Source organism: Oryzias melastigma, linkage group LG15 (assembly GCF_002922805.2).
Source record: "Oryzias melastigma strain HK-1 linkage group LG15, ASM292280v2, whole genome shotgun sequence".
NCBI lineage: Eukaryota > Metazoa > Chordata > Actinopteri > Beloniformes > Adrianichthyidae > Oryzias > Oryzias melastigma.
This window is the reverse complement of record NC_050526.1, coordinates 28881215-28904815: the sequence shown is the minus strand read 5'-3', so window position 1 is coordinate 28904815 and position 23601 is coordinate 28881215. Positions and strand designations below refer to the sequence as shown.

Here is a 23601-nt window from a genome sequence, read left to right as displayed (position 1 = left end):
AGAAGCCACATCTGGGCCAGAGGCTATTAAAGTCCTGATGGCTTTTGACAGTAATTTCTTCATGAGTCCACGGCCCGCGGGGGCTGCCAGCGGTGAGATTGGTTGCCTCTTTTGCCCATTAAAACACACAGACTGTGCCCACAAGTCACGCTCAATGGTATCTCTGTGCTCGGGGAGTGTGTTTGTGCATACGTGAGTGAGAAGCGTGTGGAACCAGGCTTGATGAGCAGAAGCGGGGAGGATCGTGAGAGGACCCGGCTGCTGGAGCCAAAAGGTTTGAACGCTTCTCCACAGCTGCTTCATCAGCTCAGGCGAGAGTCCAGCCCATCAGGAGAACATATTTGGAAAACCATGAGCTGACATCCCGCCAGATCATAAAGGGTGTTTATGTGCATCTCAGCCCAGGGGAGTGGAAATCACACGACAAGGCTTTAGGTGAGGGAGGGGGGGATTCAGTAGCAGTCATGGTTTACAGACTAATACAGGTCACAGACTTCTTTGAAGGATTTGCTGTAGCTGTAACGAACACAACATCAACAGACTGCAGAGTCATTTGCCAAAAGCAAACCTAGATTTTCTAAAATTACATTAGGATGGACCTTTGCAGGAGAACTTGGCAGAGATTTATACTTCAGACTTGGAATTGAGTCACACTTCATTCAGACAGGAAAACTAGAGGTAGACTTGACCTCAAACTCTCAAGAACTGCTCTTTGGAATTTGTGAACAATGTTATTTTTTTTTACTTTATTATTCCCCGTCGGACAATAAAAACGTCTCCTTACTATTCTACTTTCCAAAGTACTAGAATGACAAAAAAAAAAAACCTCTCTTATTTTAACTTTAAGGTGAACAGCTGCAAACCGGACTTTTAAAAGAGACACGTTGGATTTGAATCTCACAGTCTTGAGATACACAGGTTTTTAAAAAACCAAAAACTTATTTGTATTTGTTTTTAGAAGGTCTTCGTGTTTTTCTTGAGGAGAGGCAGAGACAGTAGATTCAATTTCTGGTGGTTTTATTGGTTGTTTTAAAGCATGACAGACAACAGGAACCCGACAGGGATATATATGATCTAGACCAGGGGTGTCCAAATCCAGACCTCGAGGGCCGGCCTCCTGCTGGTTTTACAAAAGTCCTGCCTTATCTACTGCCGATTACCCAGATCAGATCTGTTTGGCCAGTAAGGAGCTTAAATGACAGGTTGGATGGAAAACATGTTGGACACCGGCCCTCGAGGCCCGGATTTGGACACTATGGGCTAGACTTTTGAACAAAGACTTCAGAGTTGGCTTGGACTTTTTTTTAAAAGTTTTAAATCAACTCTTATTCAACACCATGAAGCTGATTTAATTAAGATAAAAAATAGTCTTTTAGCAGCAAATATACTCCCACAGGTCACACTAATCCCAGCTAAGAGTCAGTCAAAGCTTCTCCAACTGTTTAAGCAGAACCTTTGAGTTCCTCCAAAGCAGCTGGGGTTCTCAGAAAGGCCACAGGTCATCCCTTCTTAATCCACCGTCAGTAATGATCTCTCTGCTGTGTTCTCCTGGGGTGTTAAAACCAAACCATTAGGACTGGATTAGATCAGAGAAAGGAGGCTGATGTGTTAATCATAAATTAAAGGCTAAGCCTGAACAAGCAGGTCAGTCTGAGGTCAATTGCTCGGCCCAGTAGAGGGCTAAACGCGTGAAAAGCCTCAACTTACCTCTTAGCTGCTCCAGCATAATCAGGCGGGAACAATGTACAGTAGTGTAATGTGTCAAAGCCGGTCTGAGCTGAATGTTGTTTCCCCACAAAGAGTCTATTCACCGAATTTTAATTTTGCACACATCAAGTGAATGAAAATATCCCCTCATGCTCACACAACAGTTGAATGGGCTTCCATCCAAATCCCAGCAGAGATCGACATGTCTGTCTTTAGTTCACCAAGGGAATCTCAGATGAGAACTGAAATAAACATCCATTTTTCCAACTCAGAAATGGAGCCTCGGGGGAGCCGTCTTAAAATGGAATGACACACGACCTTTGCTATGCGGGGCTTACGCTGGGCTCCTCCAGACTGGCTACAAGTTCCTCTAATAGGAGTAGAAGGCGAACAAAAACAAAAGACAAGAAAGTAGGCAATTCCAAAAAGAAACAAAGTCCTCTGACACATCAACCACAGACATGTAGAAAAGAGGTTTTTATTTCTAATAAAAGTTAATATGAGTGTTCACAAAAGACATTTAAGATGTACTGCATGTTTATTACATTCTTGCAAACTGCTTTACAGGAAAACTTGAAACTGCTCAGGATGCTGTGGTCTAAGTTATCATGCAGAAAACTATACATACATCCGCCTTAATACCATCAACGGGAGAGGAGTCTAAAGTTGGGCAAAGGCTATGAAACATGAAAAACTTGTACAACCTGGAAGAGCACATCATACGACTGACAAAGAACACATACATTGTATGTGTTAAACAGTTTTGTTTGTCAGGGCACAATAAGCTAACTACACCATTCACAGATCAGCAGTTTGTTTAAATACCTTATTTCTACAAAGTGAATTTACATCTTTTTAAAGTACAAAGTGCAAATACTATGGTTTCTGTTGTTGCCGATTGGTGAGGGCAGATTCTCCACTCCAGCGGGGAAGTCTCAGTCGTTGGGTTTAGCCTTGCTTCTTCGAGGGATTCTAGGGACACAAAAAAACCTCAGTGAGATGTAAAACTTGTGTTTTTACACCAAATTTAGAAATTGTTGGAGTTTAGATGTGGTAGTATATCATGGAGCTCAATGAGGGTTGTACTTTACTTACTAGTTTACTGGAAGGCAAACCTTCTCCTGGTTTGGACCCTGAAATATAAAAATAAAAAGAGTTGGTGTTTAAACTCAAAGTCCTGCACAGATCACAAGAACAACTAAATTGAAGCCAAATTAAAGAACTATTCAATTTAAACTAACTATATAATGGACTATTATTGATCAGCTGGAAAATTAGACAAACATTAGTTCATCAAAACTTTGAAAACAGTAACTCTGAGAGAAGAAATATTCATCCATTCACTTAAAAAAAAACCCTAATATCTTTGAGGATCACTGGGTTGCTGGAGCCTATCCCAGATACCGTTGGTCGAAGTACAAAGACGAAGAAGAAATGTGTTATGCAAAAGAAAATCAACAAACAAAAATCATTACCCTTCAAAACAGCTTGCAGTAAAATGAGTTTTAAAAACTGTTTAGATCTCTGCAACATTTTGTATGAAAGCATAGCAGTAATTAAGACCTCCTAAAACAAGGAAATGGTCAGAATAAATCTCATTTTATTTAAACCCCAGACAGCTACGATTGTTATGTGGAACCACTGTTGAATCTGAAACAAATGGAGAACAGATGAGCTCTCGTTTGTTCCCTTAAATTCAATCTGAAGCTGTGGCTTTGGAGGTCACCATGACACGATCTGAGGCCCACCGCCCTACTTGAAACAAACAAGCAAAACAGCTGTTGGAACTCACACAAAAAAGGTTTTCTTAGGCCTGAAAACTTGACAGCTATCTGTCAAACAACGGCCATAACTTCATATTGAATATTTTTAGATAGAATGGGTTAGGGTTAGCTTTAGTTGGAACACATGAAGGACCTTGGCCCTCAAGGGCCTTGAGACCTGGAGTTTGACACCTGTGCTGTCCTTCATCAAAGTTGATTCCATTAAATAAGTAGGAAATACAAGCAGTAAACTTCCATTTTAGTTATTTAGTTATTTTTATTGAATAGGTTTTTTTTTTATTTTGTGTCTATTATGGAAAAAAACATTAAATAATTTGATGAGGTTTAAACAAATTGACCCTTAGGGCCGGTTTATTGAACGATAAATCTAACCAATGGGGTAAAACATGTTTCAGGCCAGACTGACTTGGTCTGTTTCTATGTATGGTTTCATTTTCTAGCATTAGATTAGGGTTAAGGTTGGTCCCTGCCCTGCCAGTCCATGTGTTGAAGTGTCCTTGGGCCAGACACTGAGGTCCACATTGCTCTTGGCGGTTATTGGTAGGCGCCAGGATTCAGCAGCAGCAGTACCTGCGTCTCCATCACACATATTCACAAAAAATTATTTGAAATTCTAGAAATATCAACAAAAACACAATTTTGCAATTATACTGTTTCTATTAAATCCTAATTATGCAAAAAAAAAAAACACACAGCAACTCATGTGATAAGTCATTCAAAAACACGGCAATGGAAGTGAACAATACTTTGATTTCCAGGAGATATGTGGTGTTATGTATTGTTTTAAGTTGATTCTGTTAAGAATTCGAAGGGCACATTTGGATGATGTCACAGCCGTGCCAACAGCTAGACCCAGAAACACATGTGAAAAGCTTGCTCAGCTGTGTTAAAACATAAACTTTCAAACAAGTAAGCAATTGGACTCCTTTTTTTCTGGTGATAACACGATAGGATACATTCTAATTTCTTCCACGGTGCTACAAATATAAATTTTTCATGTATCTGATGGTGTCAGACTGTATCGTCTCCTAGATTCAGACTGACCTTCCTCCTTGATGACACCCAGGCAGCCCATCAGCTCCTGCAGAGACAGCGCCTTGTCGTTGCTGATGTCGCAGTACTCCACAAACTTCTTAACACACTTCTTTGGTTTGGACTTCTTCCGCAGGAAGCGTTTAAAAGGCTTGATTTCCTTCTTTCCAATGTCCCCGCTCTCATTTTTGTCAAGCTGGCCGAAGTACCAGTGGACGACCCTTTCCTCCAGCGTGTGATTGGGATCAGGTTCAGCCATCCTAGAGATCAGGTGTCATCAATTTTTAAAATTAGTAATCACTTCTGGGATCATCATTGAAATAAAAATCAAAAACAGCCAGGAACTCGATTTTCCGGACAAAGACCGTTCCTGTGAACTCCAACCACAATAGCAGAGAGGAATGCCTTTGCACTTTGGTTGTGACTGCCTGAGCCCACTGACATGCAAAAGTAATCACGAGAAGAACATTTCCACTTCCAAATGTCATACCTTCCGGCGGATGCTGGATCTGTGACAGCATGCACCATGTCTGTCGACAGCGCATCAAGAACACTTGTCAGGAACTCAGTTTTCTTCGCCCCAGGACAGCCTGGAAAATGAAACACACAAACATGAGCGTGGCAGAGCACAACGTGTGCAGTTCTTCTGCTCTCCTGCATAATAGAAGAAATAGTATATATATATATTTATATATATATATATGAACCTTCAATTAAAAGTAATGGAATCTTTTCTGCTTATGTGGACAAGTACAGTTTTTGAATAAGTCCGGAATGAAAAGTACATAAAAACTAGCAGAAGCTTATGTGAAAATGAGATAACTATAATTCATTTACTCCCATATGTCCCTTATCTGGATGAAAATGGGGATATCATCCCATAGGCTCAGTAAATGCTTTTGACAGCTGCAGGCACTAAAAGTGTGGCTGAATATGGGATGTACAGACAAAGGGGTGCCCACAGCGTTCAAGACTCACCTGACAAAACAAGGAGACTGTCAGACATTAGCTCATTTAAAGGTCTCTTTTTAAGGTTCACCTTAAAGTCTACATTTGTGCTGTTGAAAGAGAGGAACAACAGGAACTGATAGAAAAAGTCAAAGTTAGAGATGATTACATTAAACGTCTGTTGTTTTCTCAGCAGTGTTAGTCTAGAGAGAACCTAGATCTTCCTGGATTCCAGGTTTCTCTGCTCGTGTTTGGAAGGAGAAATTCTCCACAGGCTGCAGCTCTTTTTATGGCCCTGGCCTGCGGGGCCAGATTCTCCTGTGCTGGAGATAATAGTATGCTTTGCATCTCCCTAACAGGTGGTGACCAGCATCGCTGCAAACACCCTGCCTCCACTCCACCTTTCAGACTTTCAGCAGCCAAAAATGCACAAAAATCTGTCTTCTCCTTTACTTGCTTAACAGACTTGCACTAAAATTTGAGCTGAGCTTCTACAAAATCACCCCAGTGAACCGTCGGAACCACCTGTTAATGGCCTTGCTGGTGCCGCTCAGACGGTTCTTGTGGTTTCTTGGTCTAGACAGGTCAAGCAGTTGTCCCCTCAGAAGGAAAAGTGCTTTTTATCTGAAGACGTTTGTGGGACACTCATCGTGTTTTTCATGGAAAGCACCGGACTGCTCTGCAATGCCACAGGAATCCAAGCGTGTCTGCAAATCTTTTAAACAGAAAGCCATTGGGCAACACTTATGTCCCCTTCTTCTGGTGGTGATGGTTTTTCTTGCTGGGGTGGGACAGATCCGCCTCTGTCTGTCTGAACGCCGCTTAAATGCAGGACCAGGTTGTTCCTGCCGTCACTTAAAGGCAATTGAGTTTGGCCACTTTCTGTTTGTTTCAAGGCTGCTGTCTGTTTCCATAATGATTATAATTATGTAATGCCCACGTTTGACAGCTGCAGGACAAAATCAAGGTGCAAAAGCCTTAAATGAAAAACTAATAGCTGCTGCACTCTCAGGTTTCTACAAATTGGTGAATAGTTGGCCCACAAGTCTGTGTTTACATCTGTGCACCTTTGCTTTACTGTCAATAAGACGCTGTGTTTTTCTATGGAACCACATGGGGCAGAGGCTTGTCAGCACTCAGACCTGCTTGCCCAACTCTACCCCAATGATCCCCCTCTCTGACGGGAGACTCAGCCAGCCTCCTCCGCTTTCCTTTCCGAGCCCTTCCAAGACAAGTTGCCCCCTTCTCGCTTCTCGCCCCATAAACCTCTCAACACCAGAGCCTCAACGGCAAATGTTCTGCAGCAATCTGAAGGCAACATTTATAATTATCCTGGCTTCATACATTGACAAGGCTTACAGTCGCTAATGCAGCAGCTCACGCAAAAACACAGGATGCTTTATGTTGCTCTTTCTGAAGTTTTGGTTTCTTTTCTTCATTGGAAGCGGGATTGTTTTTCTTGATTTAGAATGAGGCTCGTGTTTGTCAGCGTTCAAAGACAGCTTCTTTATTCATGTCAGAGCAGCTTTTAATGACAACAGAGATAATAATCTATAGAAGTCTAACAAGACTTTGTCTGTGGCTGCATCTAGTCTTACAAAAGCAGCGAGTCCCTGATGCCCGAGCAGACAGAAAAGACAGAGGGGGTGTTCTGCAGAGTGCAGCACCGCTCCGTCCTGGCTCACTCTACACAAACAGATGTGGATGAGACAGTGGCGGCTCTGTTCCCGCGCTGCTGGATTTTTAACATGTTTAGCAAACACCACAAATACTCACCAGGAAATGTTTAGCCTTAAACTATAATCTGGTTCTATGCAGCAACTAAAACTCCATGCCTGGTTTCATGAAAATTATTTGATGAACTCTTTGAACATCGTTTTGTGATAAATGCTCCAAATGTGATACAAAACACTAATGCTTGTTAATGCCTGATAAGTAGTTAATTAATTAATCTTTTAATGTATTTATAAGCAGTTTATTTACACTCATACGCCATTTGTAAGACATTTAAAAATGCTAATTAATGTATTTATAAGCAGCTTAATATCACATTACTAATGTTTGTTAACGTCTAATAAGTAGTTTATTAATGAATCGTATTATAAAGCATTACCAAAAAAAAAATAAAATCACTCAAAAGTTTTAATTGATTTGTTCAGTGATGTTAGTGAGAGGTGCAAATCCTGACTGTTTTTGGAAAATGTGTTCTTATTGAGAACAACTGACCTATCGAACTCCCAGGACAGTCAACATGTTTGACCAGTGTGGATTCTGTGAAGTTGGTCGTTCGCCAGAGATCTATAGTGCCTGATGTACTGTGGCTGCATCTCATTAAAATGCTGTGTTTACGTTCCATCCTGTGGGATCCTTGAATCGCACAAACATAACACGATTTGAGAGAAATATACATGTATAATGAGCCTGCGCCTCTCCTACTTCACCCGTACGTGTTCACTACGACCTATCGCCTGCAGCATGCCCATATAATCAAATGTGCATCAACATTTACTCTCTACGGGTTCACTGAGCGGTCCGCCACCTCAATATTTAATGCAGGTCATTTGCATGTACTGTACAGGTTTAACACATTTTTAACCTAATAAATATATCAATATCTTCAAAATCTTTTGCTTTCTAATCTTTTTGAAAACAAATTTTACTTAAATTGTAACCAAACTGTTTATCTACTTCCATCTAGCCTAAATCGATTATCTTAAAAGAACCTTCTTTGTGTTTTATTTCTGTTTTTTCCGTGTTCTAGTTTTCGTATTTAGTTCAGCTGAATGTGTCACTTTTGCTCAGTAACTCTATCTGTTAGTCGCTGACACCTGTTCGGGGTTATCACCACACCTGCTTCTGCATCTACATCTCCATAGTTCCCATCTTCCGTGCTCTCTGCAGCCAGCTCCTAATCTTTGGGTAGCAGCAATGATAAGATATTAAAAGGGCTTAAATGAGTCAGGTGATGAGTATCATGTGACCTCCTTAAGTAGAAATAAAGACTTTTTCTTTGTTTTTGCCAAAGAAAAACAAACCATCAGGATGAAGTCTGCTTTTAGTGATGTGTACCGACCAAATCACATTAAAAAAAGGTTTAGAGGCAGTTGTGTTTGTTATGTAAAGTCAGTAAGCCTCCTTTTCTTAAGAAACAGAAGATTTCAGTTAAAGCTCTGAAAAACAGCAAGTTCCAACACTTAGACTCTGTCTTCAGAAAAAATAAATAGAGTAAAAACAAAGATTAAACTGCACGCAGTGTTAGAGTTTAGGCTGCAGGGAAAATAAGTCCCACATTCTATGAGCTCAAGCCAAAGACCGAAAGAGCTAAGTGAGGATTATTTTTAGATTAATTTAATAAATGGGACAGTTTCATTATCAAGAAATCCCTTCTGTCAAAGAGAAAGTCCTGCATTAACTTAAGAGTTTAAAATAAAAACACTTAAGTTATAGTTCTATAGATTTGGAATAATCTACAAAACTAAATGTGTCTTAATTTTCTTCATCATCTTTCTAAAATGCAGAGTAAAGAAAAATGACGTGAAGTGAGAGTGATGAAACATGATCTCAGATTAATCAGAAACAGAAAACGTGATCATTTCCTCTTCTTGACTCCTGCTAAAGGTGACTGAAACATGAACTTTCTGAAATGAAACAAATGTCTTCTGCTGCAAAATATCTCACCTACATCTAACAGTCATGGCAGTCGCCCCCAAGCGGATCATCTGCTCTCAATTGAGTTATCTTCACCGCTATCAGTCTCTGGCATCCGATTTTCCATTATCTCCACCTCCCTGCTGTTCTTTCACTCCTCTATCATTCATCTCCAGTGTCAGTAAAAGATTAATCCCCCCCCCTCCCCCCACCTATGTGTTTGGGGCTTATTGGCTAGAGAAGCCCGGTCTCTGGAAACCCTCAACTCAAGGAAATCACCAAGCCTCTCTTTGACCATCAGTGGAAAGACCAACTCAACTTTCATTGATATCAGAGTTTATGTTGAAGGTCTTCACCATGCAATCTGAACAAAACCAGATCTGAAGTCCAACAACCTTTGAAGACTTACCCAGGAGATGTCTGTTCCGAAAGTGGTCCTTGGGTTTTGGTGGATAGGCCCTTGCATTACCATCGCATTTTGGTTGCTCAAACCTTTGACAAAGAAAAAAAAATCATTGGTAACCTTGAAGTATGAGAGGTGAGTTATGACCTGTGTTTGTGATAAACTTGGACTTTAAAAAATATCTAGAAGGAGAGGAAGGATCTGCAAAGGGCCTCCAAGGCCTTCAGTGAAGGCCTAAAATTATTTGAAAAAAGTGTCTAAATCTCAGAGAAATGTTTAAATATATAAATATGGAGCGATTGAGGACAAAAATGAGGAGCGTGGGACACGAAGAAGCTTTCACAGCCTAGAGGGTCACGATTGCCTCTCGGCCGCGTGGGCCAAAAGTTTGGAGGACAATCTTTAAGTCCATATCTGTGCTGAGGCCTGTGTGGCAGTGGGTCTGAACTCTCCTTAATCTCCTTAAAAAATGTTGCCCTATTCTGCCGCCCTGACTGACCTCTTCAGATCAGGCCTGCTCTGACAACAGCAAGGGATTCGTCTGCCCACTTCTATCATTTTAAAGCATAAAATTCAAATTATAACACGGATAATATCAAGATATGGAGCCACATTCCCTATTCTCTGGTTACCATATGTAACTTTGTGTGAATTAAATGTTTTAAAATCACATAATTGTGTCTGTTTAGGGTTGAAAAATTGAAATGTAACCATAAACAGGAAAGGTTTGCGTTGCTAAATTGTTATTTCAGAAAGTAAAAAAAGAAAAAAAGTGTGAGGGAAATACTGAGGTCATGGAGGTTCTGCTGCTCTGAAATCGTCTTTATCAACATCAACCGGAACTTGTTGTTTCCTGTATGACTTTATCCATCATTACATTTTTATGGAAAAACTTTGGAATCTTTTTTTATGAAATAGTCTCTGTTTTGTTGAGGTTTTTTTTTTTTTTAGCCAAATTCCATTTTGGTTTCATGTGTCCTCAGAACATTGTTCCAGAAGTCTGTGGTTTGTTCAGATGGATGTTTGTAAAGATCAGTCCTCCTTTGTCTTCTTCTGTAGAACCTCACTTGAAAACACTTCCAAACAAACCAGATCAGTCCAGTTTTCTCCTCACTGCGTTTTCACAACATGTAACAGATTTATGTAAGATTCTCTCTGAAGTGAATGCTTTTCTGGCTTGTCGGCATCATTCATCCTCACTATAACAATTATTTAAGTTATTTCTTTTTTCTTTTTGCAAAAATTTACCAAAATACTGAGTGAAAGTGTCTACTTAGATTATTAACACCAAAAGTCTTTGTAAATGATTGTCCCTAAATGTCATAGGACACTTTCAAGTTGGCTAGTCAGGTGGACTTGGTTCAAATGGGTAAAAAACACCAAAAGGTTTCTCGGAAATCGGTTTAAACTTTCCAGTTTTTTTCTTTAAAAAACAATAACTTTAAATTCTCCTGCTGTGTGATTTCTAAGCCAAAAAAAATTACAAGTGAAACAGTTGACTTTTGTGGGCTGCACAAACAATTTATTTGTCATTTTGTTTAGGGTTGATGGAAATCAGTGCATGGTGATGTTGTCATTAGCCACAAAAGTTTGAAGGAAAAAATAAACAAACAGAATTTTTAGTATAAACTCCAAATTTTGTTTTATTCTGAATTTGTTTGTGATTATGTCATGACTGTTATCTTAGAAGTTGCCGCAGAACAAAATCTAAGTAACTCTGATACGGGACAAACAACCTCGTGTCCCAGCAGACTCGCAGACTCTGAAGTTGTTTGTGGTTTACCTCGTGGATGTTGCTGGAATGGGCCTCCCGGTATCTACAAGCACACACCAGCAGTAACCCGTGGACGGGTGGCACTGGACCGGCTTGTAGAGCCCTTCCTGGGCACAGTCTGGGATGAAGACAGCTTCTGGTTTTTGATGCTTCACCTCCTCCAAGGCAGACTGCAGCTCTTGATCACATGAAAACGCTGGTAAAAACAGATGAGGGGGGTTAAACTAGACTTTTACGCCCCACAGAAGCAGATGTTACTTTGTTGATCCTGTTTGCAAAGGAAAATGCTTCCATTTGATTATTCTTTGGTATGAACTTATAAATCCCTGAAAAAGCGGAGGAGACTCCTCCATCAGCCCCCCATGGCACTGTTTACAGATATTACTGGGCTAATGACTAAATACTACTCCCTATGCCCCAAGTTAAGTAAATATTTGGACACTTTACTGACTGCAGTGGATGTGTGAGACAGAGGGAGAAACCGAGCAGACGAGGGCAGAACAGGGGGAGGTCAGACCTGACCGTTCACTTTGATCCACTGACATTTGTCCAAATACACTTCAAGTCCCTCTCCGATCATCTTCTGAGTGGTCTTTTAATCATGATTTTGAAGTTTTTAGCCAAAATCTAAAAACTTGTATTGTTTTGAAGGACATAGTTTCCGCAGAGCGGCAGGAGTTCATCAGAGATTCACCTCCAAATTCACCTGAGTTACGGGCGAGACTGTTGGTGAACAACCCCGCCCCTCTTCCCCTCCCCATTGCAGAGCATCATCTGCTCCTTATTTACTTCAATATGAATAAATAATGCAGCTTTGAGCTTAATTTTCATTAAACAATATATTCTATATGGCTTTAATAATCAGAAAAAAATGTAAAAGCAAAATTGAATCTGTATTTTGAGTGACATGAATATTTTTGTTGAATTGTTTGAAAGCTTCAGAGCCTAAAGTTCTTCTCGATCTTTACACACATGTCCAAACACTGATGTAGAGAAGGCAATTCTTCCTTTTATGAAAAGTTTTTTTTTCCTTTGGAGAACTCTTTTGCTATACAGCTCTCCTGTAGATAAGAGCACTGGAAACCAAGAGCTCCTCTGGCTGAAGGACTTCCTCTCTTCACTTCAAGGATCGGAAGCTGCTGCAAAGTTAAGATTGTGTTTGTTCATGTCTGCTTTCTTTAACAGGTAAATAAAGTAAATAAAATGCCTCTTTGCCTCAGAACAAACTCAGCAGTTCATCTGTTTGGCCTGCTGTTGTTGGGGCAGAACTCTGCTTTCTTTCTCTAATCCACCAGAGGAACAGATGGTAAAAACCACCAAAGCTGCGTTTCTCAGGCTTTTTATTGGCTGTAAATTATGATAATGGGATTCACACACAAATGCACACATGCACGGAGGTTTCTCATCTTTGAGTGGGTCTAAATTATTTCCCCAAGAGCAAAGAAGTATTTGATATAAAGATAAACCATATAAAGCAGAAGAAGAATGGGAGCTCCTGTGTTTGTGCCATGTGCTGATGATTACAGCTCCAACCTAAAGAACCACAGAAAAGCAGATCCTCCAAGACTCGCGCACTCCAGCACTGAGATGCATCGCAGCTAAGCATCTGTCATTAGAACACAGGAACGGCCTCAAACCACACAGATATGCAGAACAGCGTGTGTTTGCATTTGAGGTTTGCAACTCACATGATGTCCTGGTTCTGTTGTTCTGCCGGCGGAAATGTTCTGTCCACAAAGTGGGGTACTGGGAGGTGATTTCTGAAAGAAAAACCAAGAAAGTGGCCTTGAGCCGAAACCATGTCTAACCTGCTGGACCAGAGGAGATACTGAGATGCTGGTGTTCCCAAATAAACCATGTTTCAGGCTGACATGATGTCAGAGCTCACCTTCATCATCTGTAGAAGGCTGCATGTCTGCCACCAGGCCGGTCTCATCTGCGTTTAGAATGGAGAATATTTGCAAGGAAACTACAATTACCAGAGTTAGCTAGATTGGAAAACACACAGATGTTGCACGTTGCCCGGTCAAGAGAGATAGAAACAAAAGGGTTGGGAGGAGGGAAAACTGAAAGAGAGGAGTTGTAGTAAATGAGTAAAAAAAGGAGGAAAAGTAAAGGTTTAGTGGTCCAAAATCCCAGGGTTCCACTTGGTGCAACTAGGGAGGCTGCTTTGCTGAAAAGGGCAGATTGAGGTCAGTTATCACGAATGAGGGAAGAAGCAGTCATCCCTGACGTCCCTCTACAGCTTCTCATCCCACTGCGGAGCTGCGTGAAGGTGGGATAAAAACGCAGATGAGCCAAAATAAAAAGAGAGATTTGAGTGGTTTTGTTTGGTTTGTTTGATCAGTAGGGAGAGTGAGACGGGATGAGGTCATGAACCACAGCAGGGGGGCGTGGCTAACCTCAGGCTGGGTCAGAGTAAATCTCTGTTAATGTTTGAGTCAGAGGTTCTTCGATGGGAGACTCCACACTGTAAACCTTCTTCTAATGAGGGAAAAAAATTGAGTTTCTACTGAACGCAGCTTTGCTCTGCCAGCTTTTCGTTCTGCCTGTTCGGTGCATTAAAATACAGAGTCAGTCTGACGGACTGAAGTAAATAACGTAACTTTGCTCAGCTCAAGTGTGGAAAGTCCATTTAAAAAATACATTCATAATTTGGATTTATAATAACCACTAATGACCCCATCTTTACTCAGGACTGTAACATCTCTTCAAGCATCCACCAGCAAAGCAGTTTGTGGCCATGCCAGATTAACCTTCCTGCGAGGTTTGATCTGAACAACCTCATCAAGTCGAGCAGCAGAAACACTCTCACATCTTAGCATTTAGCCGACTGCATTTGTATAAAAGTGTAAAGAAAATCCCCATGCAGCCTGTAGGTACTGATGGGATGCCTCTGAACCAAAATATTGATGCAATCAGTGCTATTTTCAGCGCTGGCACACCACAAACCTTCAGTTTATTCTGCTTTTCACCACCCTGTTTATCCAACCCGTTCAGAGCGAACCACAGCCCACTCCTTCACCCCCACACCTCCCTTTCTCCTTCTCCCATCACTCTTCCTTCTTGCCCAAATTTTGCATTCCCCATTGATGCATGTGTAATGACCTGGCTGGGCTCAGACAGACACCGCGGCCACAGTTTACAGACAGAGAGAGACGTGAATGTCACACTGACAAGAATAGTCCAATCCAAGTGGATGTATGTGTGTTTTCCCATTCTCATCCAAACAAGCTCATAAGGAATCAATCTAAAAAAGAAGAAAAAGTAAATTGCACTTTCAAATCACGTCAGCTAAACAAATCGTGTGGCATATACAGTTTTCAGGGTACAAGTGGAAGAAGGCAGATGGTTGGTGCTAGTTAGAGAAGACAGGAGGATAAAAAGTTGACATCACGGCTAAAAAGAAGCAAAATTAGGTTAGACAACGTTCTGGTAAAGAAAGCAGGCAGTGATGGAGACTCCAGCTGCTGTGCTTAGTGTTACTGAGGATACCTTTTTCAAAGCAGCAAACTTTAAATCATTTCAGAAGCTGAAATTACAAAAATAACAGATTACGACACAAACAGTCACACGTGTGAATCATGTTCATGGACAAACAGCAGCATCAATGCTTTACTCTCTCAAAAGCAGCCCTAGTTTTATAGAGTTGTGTCGTGGTTTGGCTGAATCCATTCTCATTTCTGCAGCAGCTTGTTTGCATTTCACTGAGCTGAGCATGGCGGCGGGCACATGCATCCCTCCCGTTTGGCTGCATAGGTTCTCATCACAGTCTGAAGCAGTAAAAACTCTATTTAGGTTCCCAGCCCCATTGGTTCTGCTCAAGTCTAAGCAGAACCGACCCATTGTCCTGCCTTTGGTTTGGCAGCATATTTGCTGGCAGAAGTAAGCGTGTGATGAGAGTCAGTACTTCTTGAATGAAAGTCTCACCTGCTTTACTCGGCTCTCTCGTGGTCGCTCTCTCTTGTTTGGATCCTGAAAGATGAAAATGTGAGTTTTTTTAGAATTACAACAAGGTTCTTTTTGCTTATAACAAAAGGAAAATTAATGCATTGGTTCCACTTGCTTGAATAATAATGCTTATGAGACTTTTCAGCATCTCATCTCCACACTGTACAATAAAGTTCCAATAATCAATTCATAATTACAGTTAAGTATTGCTTAATTAATGCTTCTGAAGCTTTTCAGCATTAATTCAGGCCAACTATATTAGCAAAATTTTACCTACTTATTAATTTCTAACTCTGAACAAACAGCCGTATATAATTACTTTAGATATTATTAAATATACATTACCAAACATGTAGTTAATGCATAATTTAAATTTGTTATTGGTTTGTAATGCATTAAATAAGGTTGAATTATAAACATTAGCTAACTGCTAACTCAATCATTGAGTAATATACTCAGTAATGCATAAAATTGGCTTTTAATACTTTATTTGATTGTTAACTAATACTTAACTATTCATTATCTACCATTAACAAACAGATCTTATTGTGAAAGGTTTCCCCATTTTTTTATTTATATTTTTTTAAAACATAAATGGGTACTTTAAATATTTTTTAAACTTGGGTTAACATTTTTAATTGTTTTAGTTTCATGGTTCTAACTTCTAAGGCTAACTTAGAAAAGAGCCTTGAGTTTAGTACGGAGCCTAAGTCTGCTACTGGATGATTTACCGTATCCTGGGGTTTTAATGATGTGCAGAATGCATACTTTTGGACAAACATGCTCTGAAAGCTCTGATTGTGTAAACATAAAGCTGTGAAGTGAAAGACAGGGGTCCGGCCTCTTCTGAAAGCCTCTGGTGTTGACACAGCAGCAGCAGCAGCAGCAGCTCGGATGCAGCCGTGCAGAGAAGTGCGGGCGGGACATGTGGCTTTGCTTAGCTGCTCGCATGGAAGACGCTCTTCTCAACGACTGCTCACATTTCCTGCATTTTGTTTCTCAGCTCTGCAGCAGAGACTTTCTAGCCAATCTGTTTATGCTGCATTTCCCATGTTTATGCTCAGTCCTGGGGGTGGGGGGGCACCAATGGGGAAAAGGGTCACAAGTTCCCGATGAACTTTGGATCTCCTCCACCACCATAGAAATAGGGTCTCATTGGCCATGCAGCAGAAATGAGTGAGGTCACACAGACGCATGGCTTTACCCACCTTGACATCTCGGCTTTTTATTGGCCACCGCAGAGCCGCTCACTGGTCTCCCATTGGGGGTGACACACCAACAGTAGCCAGTGTAGCTGTGGCACTGAACCTGCAATCCAAAAAAACAACATACCCAAAACTCTCTTTAAGCAAAAAAAAAGAAAAAAAAATAGTTTTTTTCCTAAATGTTTACAGTTGGTTAGAAAATTCCTGTTTTAGGTTCCCTGGTCAAATATTAATTCAAAGGTTTTCCTGTTACCTCGCTGTACGTGCCATCAGGGTTGCATACAGGCACAAAGACCTGTGGGAAAAGCTTCTTGGCCTGTTGCTCTGTGTACTTCTTCTCTGCAACACATCTGGATGTATCTGAGGAGGACCACAAATCACCAGAGTCACTAAACATCAGAGAGACCCATGATTCAGCCCGCAGCTCAACTATTTTCTTGTTGCTCCACAACTGTAAAACCAACATACTTCTGAAGTCAGAGGAAGATGTTAAATCTCCCAGATGATGAAGAATGTGGAGGGAAAGAGGGGAGATAAGCAGGAAGACATTCAAGGTTCCTTCGGAAGTAAAGAGCACTTTGTGTGTCTGGGTGTGGAGGCCTTCTTGTTGGGAGAAATCTCCACGTGAGCCGTGTGGTAAAGCCATTACGAAGCGAAGCAGCTCCTATTTTGCGCCTCCAGAAAATTCCAGTCAGAAAAGAGCTGATGCACGAGGAAAAGCTGACCGGTTCCTGATTTCTGTCTCTTCCTGACGCTCCACCTTAAATTCAGATGTCCCTTTTCAGCAATCGTTAACATAAAATGTGGCCTGGCAGCTTTTCACCTTTGTGCACAAGACGTATTTTAAGACTCCCAGTCGGAGCCATGGCTCATTCTGTCAGCTCACAGGTGCCTGGGCTCACCTGGCCAACAGCAGCAGCTGTGCAAACTTTCAGAAAGGTTGAGCGGGGATGAACTTTAAGGTAGCTTGTTGTAACACATTAGCGGCTGCACAGTGCTTTTCTGTCCAGCAGCTTCAAATCACATTAAAGCAATGACTCATTTCTGACTAAAAAAACTTTCACCGTCTCATCAGCAGGCGGCTGGCGTTCAACGCGGCGTGCGTTACACATGCGAGGCGGCGGGTTCTGGTTTCTGTCATGTAGAGGCTGCGTGTCACTGACAATAGGAATGAAAAAAAATGTTTCTGACGGAGGGAAGACAGTGAGCTAAGAAGCTCTAAAGTTAGCAGCAGTGGAAAAAACCAAAAACTATGGTCCTTCTCCAGGGGGCTCTGACCAAAACGCCGTCTGGAAAAAATGACAGACACTTGATTCATCTGAGAGCAATGATAGAAAACAAATGTGGTGCCACTCTCGCCATGCTTAAGCACAAACCCATCCCTGTGCTTTCAGCAAACTAAGCGTTTCTTTCTCTCTTTCCTTTGAGAAGCAGGCGGTCATGGGGAGATGATGCACAACTGTCATGGACTCTTGTCCCTTTCAGCCTCCTGGCTGGAATCCTCTTTTCTGAATGCTGTTAGCCGGACCCAGATGTCCGCTTGTAGACATTGCCATGACAACGCAGCAGCTGAAAAAACTGCCCAATGCTTCTCTGCCTTAAAGTTTCTCTTTTAAGGAAACCTTTTTGCTCACAGAACCCGAATTAGTGATCTAATGTCGTGGTGGGTAAGAAAGGGGCATTGTCCCCAGCCTGCAGAGGGCTGAACTGGAGTAAGTGAAGGGGTGGAAGCACTTGAGTGTGTGGGTTCTTCCCTCCAACAAGAACTGCAACAATGATGGAGTCTGTGAGCTGCCTGACCCCTCTGCTTTTCATCCCAGCTCCTCTGTTTGACTCAGAATGTAGAGCTTTACATCAGGCATGATGAAAAAGGATCATTAATTCTTGTCAAGACATCCCATGTGAAGGTCTGCGTCGATGAATAATCAGTTCAGTTCAAACAACGGAAGTCGTTTCAAGTCGGAGAGGAGGATTCTGGGAGCGCTTGTGGTTTATGAGTTAACTGGAAGCACACTTTCCCCCTGAAACAAAACAGTTTATCATTTTTGACAAATTAAAGACACTTCCTTCCTCACACAAATGGTGTGAAATTGTGGAGCTCAGTGGGAGGCTGCTAACACCCCCTTACCCACCCTCAGAATGTCAGCCTCACTTGTCCTCCCAGCACTCAGAGGTTCAATTATGCTAAAATGAATTTCACCCACAAGTTCCCAATGTGACCCCTCGGCGCGTTTGGTAACGTCAGGCGGCGCTGAAGCGTGACTCATGACCTGACCTTTGCATGGCCCTCGGATGACCTCCAGCTGGGGGTCACGGCACTTGGCTCGGAGGAACTCGCAGCGAGATGTGAAGGTCCTGCCGTCGGAGGCGCAGAGGGGCTTACGGGGAGCCCCGCTGCATTCCATGTTGCACTCCTTATCCTGATCCACCCGCAGGAACTGCAGAAGAGGGAAGACAGGCAGGAACATTTGCTAAATGAGGCATTTCTGAGAAACGTCGAGCTCGGCTCCAAAACATTTTAATCCGCACAACAGCAGGTGGGATCTGAGGGGATTTATATAGTTTAGGAAAAAGGAGAATGTTGTCAGGAAACACATCAATGTTGCACTGAGAACTTTGGGAAACCAAAAGCAAATGGACATTCTTTGTTTTTTTGATGGTTTTTAGGGGCAAAAATTTGAAACATCATTTGTAAAAAATCAAAAACTGGTGTAATATTTAAGATTTACTCAAATGAAAATCATGTTTTTGTTGCATTTTTTCTGATGATAAAGAATATATTTACAGAAAATTAAGCTTAAAATTGGATTTTGGAGTTTCTCTGTATTCAAGTCATTGTGAATGAGGAGCTGACAAAAAATGCAGCTAGAAAAATATATTATTTGTGACATAGAAAAAACACTGGGTGGGCTCCCTGCACTGAGCTACCTGACGGGAAGAGGGGCGGGGTTGCTAAGCTCCAGTGGTCCTCTACAACTCAGATGAATTTATGATGAACTGCTGCTACTCTACAGAAACTATGTCCTAAAAAAATAGTTTTTTTGGCTAAAAACAGCATAATCATAATTAAAAGACCACTTTAGAGAAAGATCAATAGATGATCGGACTTTAGAGTCAAAAATAAGACCGTGTCTGTGAGTGTCAGAGTGTTGTTTCTGCCGGAGAGTTCTTCGCCGACACTTCCACTCGCCTTTGTGAGCCAACACCTGCACAGGTATCCACCTGGACTCTCCCAAAGATGTTTTACTCAGCCATGAAAAGAGAAACAAGGACGGAGACTCCTGGCTGAACGCATCGGATCACCTGTGTCAATGCTGCCATTGTATCTGCCACCCCTCAGCGGGCCGCACAATGAGGCAGGGGTGGTGGTGAGGGGGGGTGGCAACAAGCTGTGACTGTTACAATGAATGAAAAGGCTGAATGAGGGGCTGAATAAACTGGATGTCAGTGAGCATTGTACAGTTTGCACATTTTCATAGTTTGTGTGATTCATTCACTTTAGTGGAAAAAAACAGGCTGCACCCCCGCGCCGATGCAGGTGCTGTTTTGAGAGAAATATCTCCATCATTCATTCGTCTCTTCTCTTATTTGGAAAAACTTTTTGTGCCTTTTTTGTCAGTTTTCCTTATATATCCAATTGAAATTTGCTGATCTGTTTCTGCCAACTATTCCAGAAAACAGAAACTTTCAGGAATCAAAATCTTCACTTTCTCGTGGCTACAGTAAAGGACAAATAAAAAGGAAAATGTTTCCTTTGGCTTTATATGTTTGGTCCTCCTCCTGCATTAAGACAAGAATGGCTGCAGGGCTGCACCTGGGAAGAGGGGATGGTGCAGGTATAGGAGGTGGAACTGCCCCGGGCCGGTGGTGGGGGTGTTGGGGGAAGGGGGTATGAGTATCCTCTCTGTCAACTCTGTTCATAAATCTTCCTGTGGGGAGACCGTGATCCAGGAGGCTCGTTCAAACACATCGGAAGAGGAGGCTCGGGAGGGAGGGGGGGACTGGAAGTTTTTAGACCCAGAAGGAAAAGTCGCATCTTCGCTTTGTGGATTTAAGCTAGGAGGTTTGTTTTAGCGAATGCAAACATCCGTCTGTCTTCAGCGACTGATGGAGGGTCAGGGAAGCAAGTTAAATTATTTGTCTTTGAACATCCATGACACCCCCCTCCCAACACCTGTCACTCACTCTGATGGTGTCTGTGTGTCCAGTCCCCCCCCCCCCCAGCTTTTGGCAGAGCTGTGGATGGTCTTCAGCGCCATCATCAGAGGGGACTGACAGCCCAGACTGTGTCATTGAGCGGCGCAGCATCCAGCTAAATGTTTGCTCCACAGCTCACAGCGGAGCATCAACTGCCTGCAAGTTCTCAACAAAGCCTCTAGATCGCAGATCAGACAAAAAAACAACAACGCAGCTGGCGATAAAAACCAGACACCCGTGAAATCAGCCACCCAGATTCGCCATCACACATGCAAGGTTTTATTTTGAAAGTCACAGTTGGCCACACGGAAGGAGGACACAAAATAAGACATGAGGGAGGAAGGAGCTTCTGAGACTAATGGTGTGATGAGGAGCTCCCCATCGCAGTTCGCTGTCTGCCGCTCATCCCTGTTTGTCTTTGCTGATGGATGGGGCTGAGGCGAAGGCCTGACACTCCCCTGATGTCTCATTTCAGGTCTTCACCCTCATCCTGCATAGCAACAGGCGAGCCGTGATGGACGGCCTCCACCTCAGCCACATGCAGCGCGGCCTTCCACCCTGATTCATCCAAAAGCAGACTCACACAAGACACAACACATATTGAGACCCAAATCCTTTGATTACTCGGATCCTTTTCTTGTCTACTTCCAGACAGCTGGCTCTCACTTTCTCTGTTTGGCTCTTTTTTTTTCTTTTGCCCTCTTTCTTTTCAGCGCTCCTTTTCTTTGTGTGATCTTTCTTGGAAGATGCTTTCTGCATCTGCTCAAAGAACACAAGAGGTTGGCAAAGAAAAAGAGAGGCGAGAAATGGTGAGACACGCCGAGTATGAGGGAACTTTTTTTTTGGAACCAACCAGCATACAAATCAAATCCTATTACTTCCCTCTGGCTCTGCGGCATTGTGGATTTGAATGGAGTATGGAGGAGGCGAGCCTCCAGCAGAGAGCCTATTGTCGGATGATAAGGGCCTTGTGGGCTGGGAGGCCCCCGCTTCCAGCGCCCGGAGAGGCCCCTCAGATCTCCACTCTGCAGGGTGAACAGCAGCCCAGGCGGAGAGATGCTGCAAACGTGTTAAACGCTCTTGGCAGGAGTTTCCTGCACGGATGCTGATCGCTCTGGGACTCATGATGATTGAGATGGAAAGATCAGAGCATTTCAACAACTAGAATCAAAAATTTACTTTTTTTTTTTATTTAATCTTAAAAAAGCTTTTGAAAAGAAAAAAAATGGTCACAAGCAATTGAGTCTGATTTAAGTCAAAAATGCTTTTTGCAGATTATAAAACATTATTTCCATGAAAATATGTTTAACCTCAAACACAAATCTTTCACAAATCTCCAACAACCTTTTCTGGAATTTCCAAAATAAAAGTTTGATTCCAGTTAAACAAACTTGATCAATGTGGAAACAATTTTCACCAAAAATCCCAAATGGATGATGAGCAAACTCAAAACCGCCTGTCTTTTTTGTAATATTTCTAGGGAAATCACCTTCATTGATTTGTTTGATAAATTCAAAAACATTTGATTCTGTGAAACATTTCCACCATATTTACAGGATTTCTGACCCCACAGGATAAGGACCTGGCCAAGCATGGAGAACCTGAACCCAAACGGAGGATTCTGAAGAGGTGACCGACGTTTCAGCCTGAAAATGAAGGTGCTTGTCTGTGACAGGGCACATTCCACTGTCCGTAATCCTCCTACCTCAACCTGATTGTGGCCATAAAGTAAGTTTCTCTGAAGAAAAACTTTGGTTTAATTAAAAGACAAACATCAGTGGCAGTTTACTGCTGTCAGCAATGCTCCTCACTGTGATGCATCTCAGTTTAAATAAAGCTGAGAAAGGAGAACTTGAGACTCAAATCTTTTAAAGTATGAAGTTGAAATATAAAGTTTCCAGTTTTATTTATAATTGGACTCAGTTCTGTCTGAGGACTGAAACCCAAACAGATGTGAAACCACACAGATCATGTGTTTATAACATGAACTTTTTAGGAATGTCTAAACTCAGAATTTAATACTGTAGTGTCCTAAAAGTTAACATTTTATTTTACATCATTATTGCAAGTCAGATTGCATTGTAGTAAAAAAAATGTTTATCAAAGTTTTTCTATTGCTGTGAATGGAAAACGCGCACATCTCTCGTTGGTAGGAAAGACTTATTTTGCAGCGGCTTCATACCGTGAGAGCAGAGAACTTCTGAGGACGTCCAGCGCACAGCAGACAGAAGAAGACCAGCAGCGGACAGACGCGCATCCTGACGCAGCGTGCCAACAACTCTCCAAATTACGCACGGTCCAAATCTCGCTGTGGTTTGAGGACTTCACCTAAACGACCGTTTCAGAAAATAATAGTGGAGAAAAAAAGAGTCCAATTTGAACGTGCGCCTCGCGTGCAGTCAGTTGGTTGAAGAAGTCTGCTGTTTATTTCCCTTCGGATCCGCAGTTTCTTCTGCTAAAGCGACTCTCCTCTTATTTCTATCAGTGCAATAACCCCCCCAAGTCCCTGACCTTTTCCCCTCCCTCAGCGTGTCTTCTCTCCTTCCTTCTCTCTCTCAGACTCAGCTTCTTGTCTCCACACCCCTTCCCTCCACGCTTCATTTCGTGGACGACGTTCTTTATTGAATGCAGGCACTTCTCAGTGGGGAGGCAGGTAGGAAGGTGTGTGTTTGGAGGGACCCCCCCTCCCCACACACTCTTCAGGTATCAGCTCTTCCAAAAATGCAAGTCTCTTCACTTGCAGGTCTTCATGGTGGTAGACTTAACTCTGATTTAAGACGGAAGAAACACGCCCTTTTATTTGGATGCATCTATAGATTATAGTTAAAAAGATGCTCCATCACATAAACAATTAAATTAACCCGGAAACACGACATTTGTGATTTTTTAAGCAAATAATGAACAAATCTATGTGAAAATCGGTCAAGGTTAATTTTTTGCTGTGACTTTATT

General features: G+C 42.0%; 1 protein-coding gene across 2 annotated transcripts; it reads right to left on the bottom strand.

Moving 5' to 3' along the window:
* Positions 1-2169: 2169 nt before the first annotated feature.
* On the bottom strand, positions 2170-23261 carry smoc2 (SPARC related modular calcium binding 2). Of its 2 annotated transcripts, none has more exons than XM_024298078.2 (13): positions 22832-23261; positions 18728-18890; positions 16706-16812; positions 16456-16555; positions 15227-15271; positions 13185-13265; positions 12985-13056; positions 11306-11492; positions 9529-9611; positions 5014-5113; positions 4536-4783; positions 2803-2840; positions 2170-2679 (listed from the first exon to the last, which is right to left on the bottom strand). In XM_024298078.2, the coding sequence occupies exons 1-13, from the start codon at positions 22904-22906 to the stop codon at positions 2656-2658; spliced, it is 1323 nt and encodes a 440-aa protein (XP_024153846.1). In that variant the 5' UTR covers positions 22907-23261; the 3' UTR covers positions 2170-2655. The 2 variants fall into 2 exon arrangements, with proteins under 2 accessions (XP_024153846.1, XP_024153847.1); XM_024298079.2 differs by having other exon boundaries at positions 13185-13232; positions 22832-23256.
* Between the last annotated feature and the right edge of the window lie 340 nt (positions 23262-23601).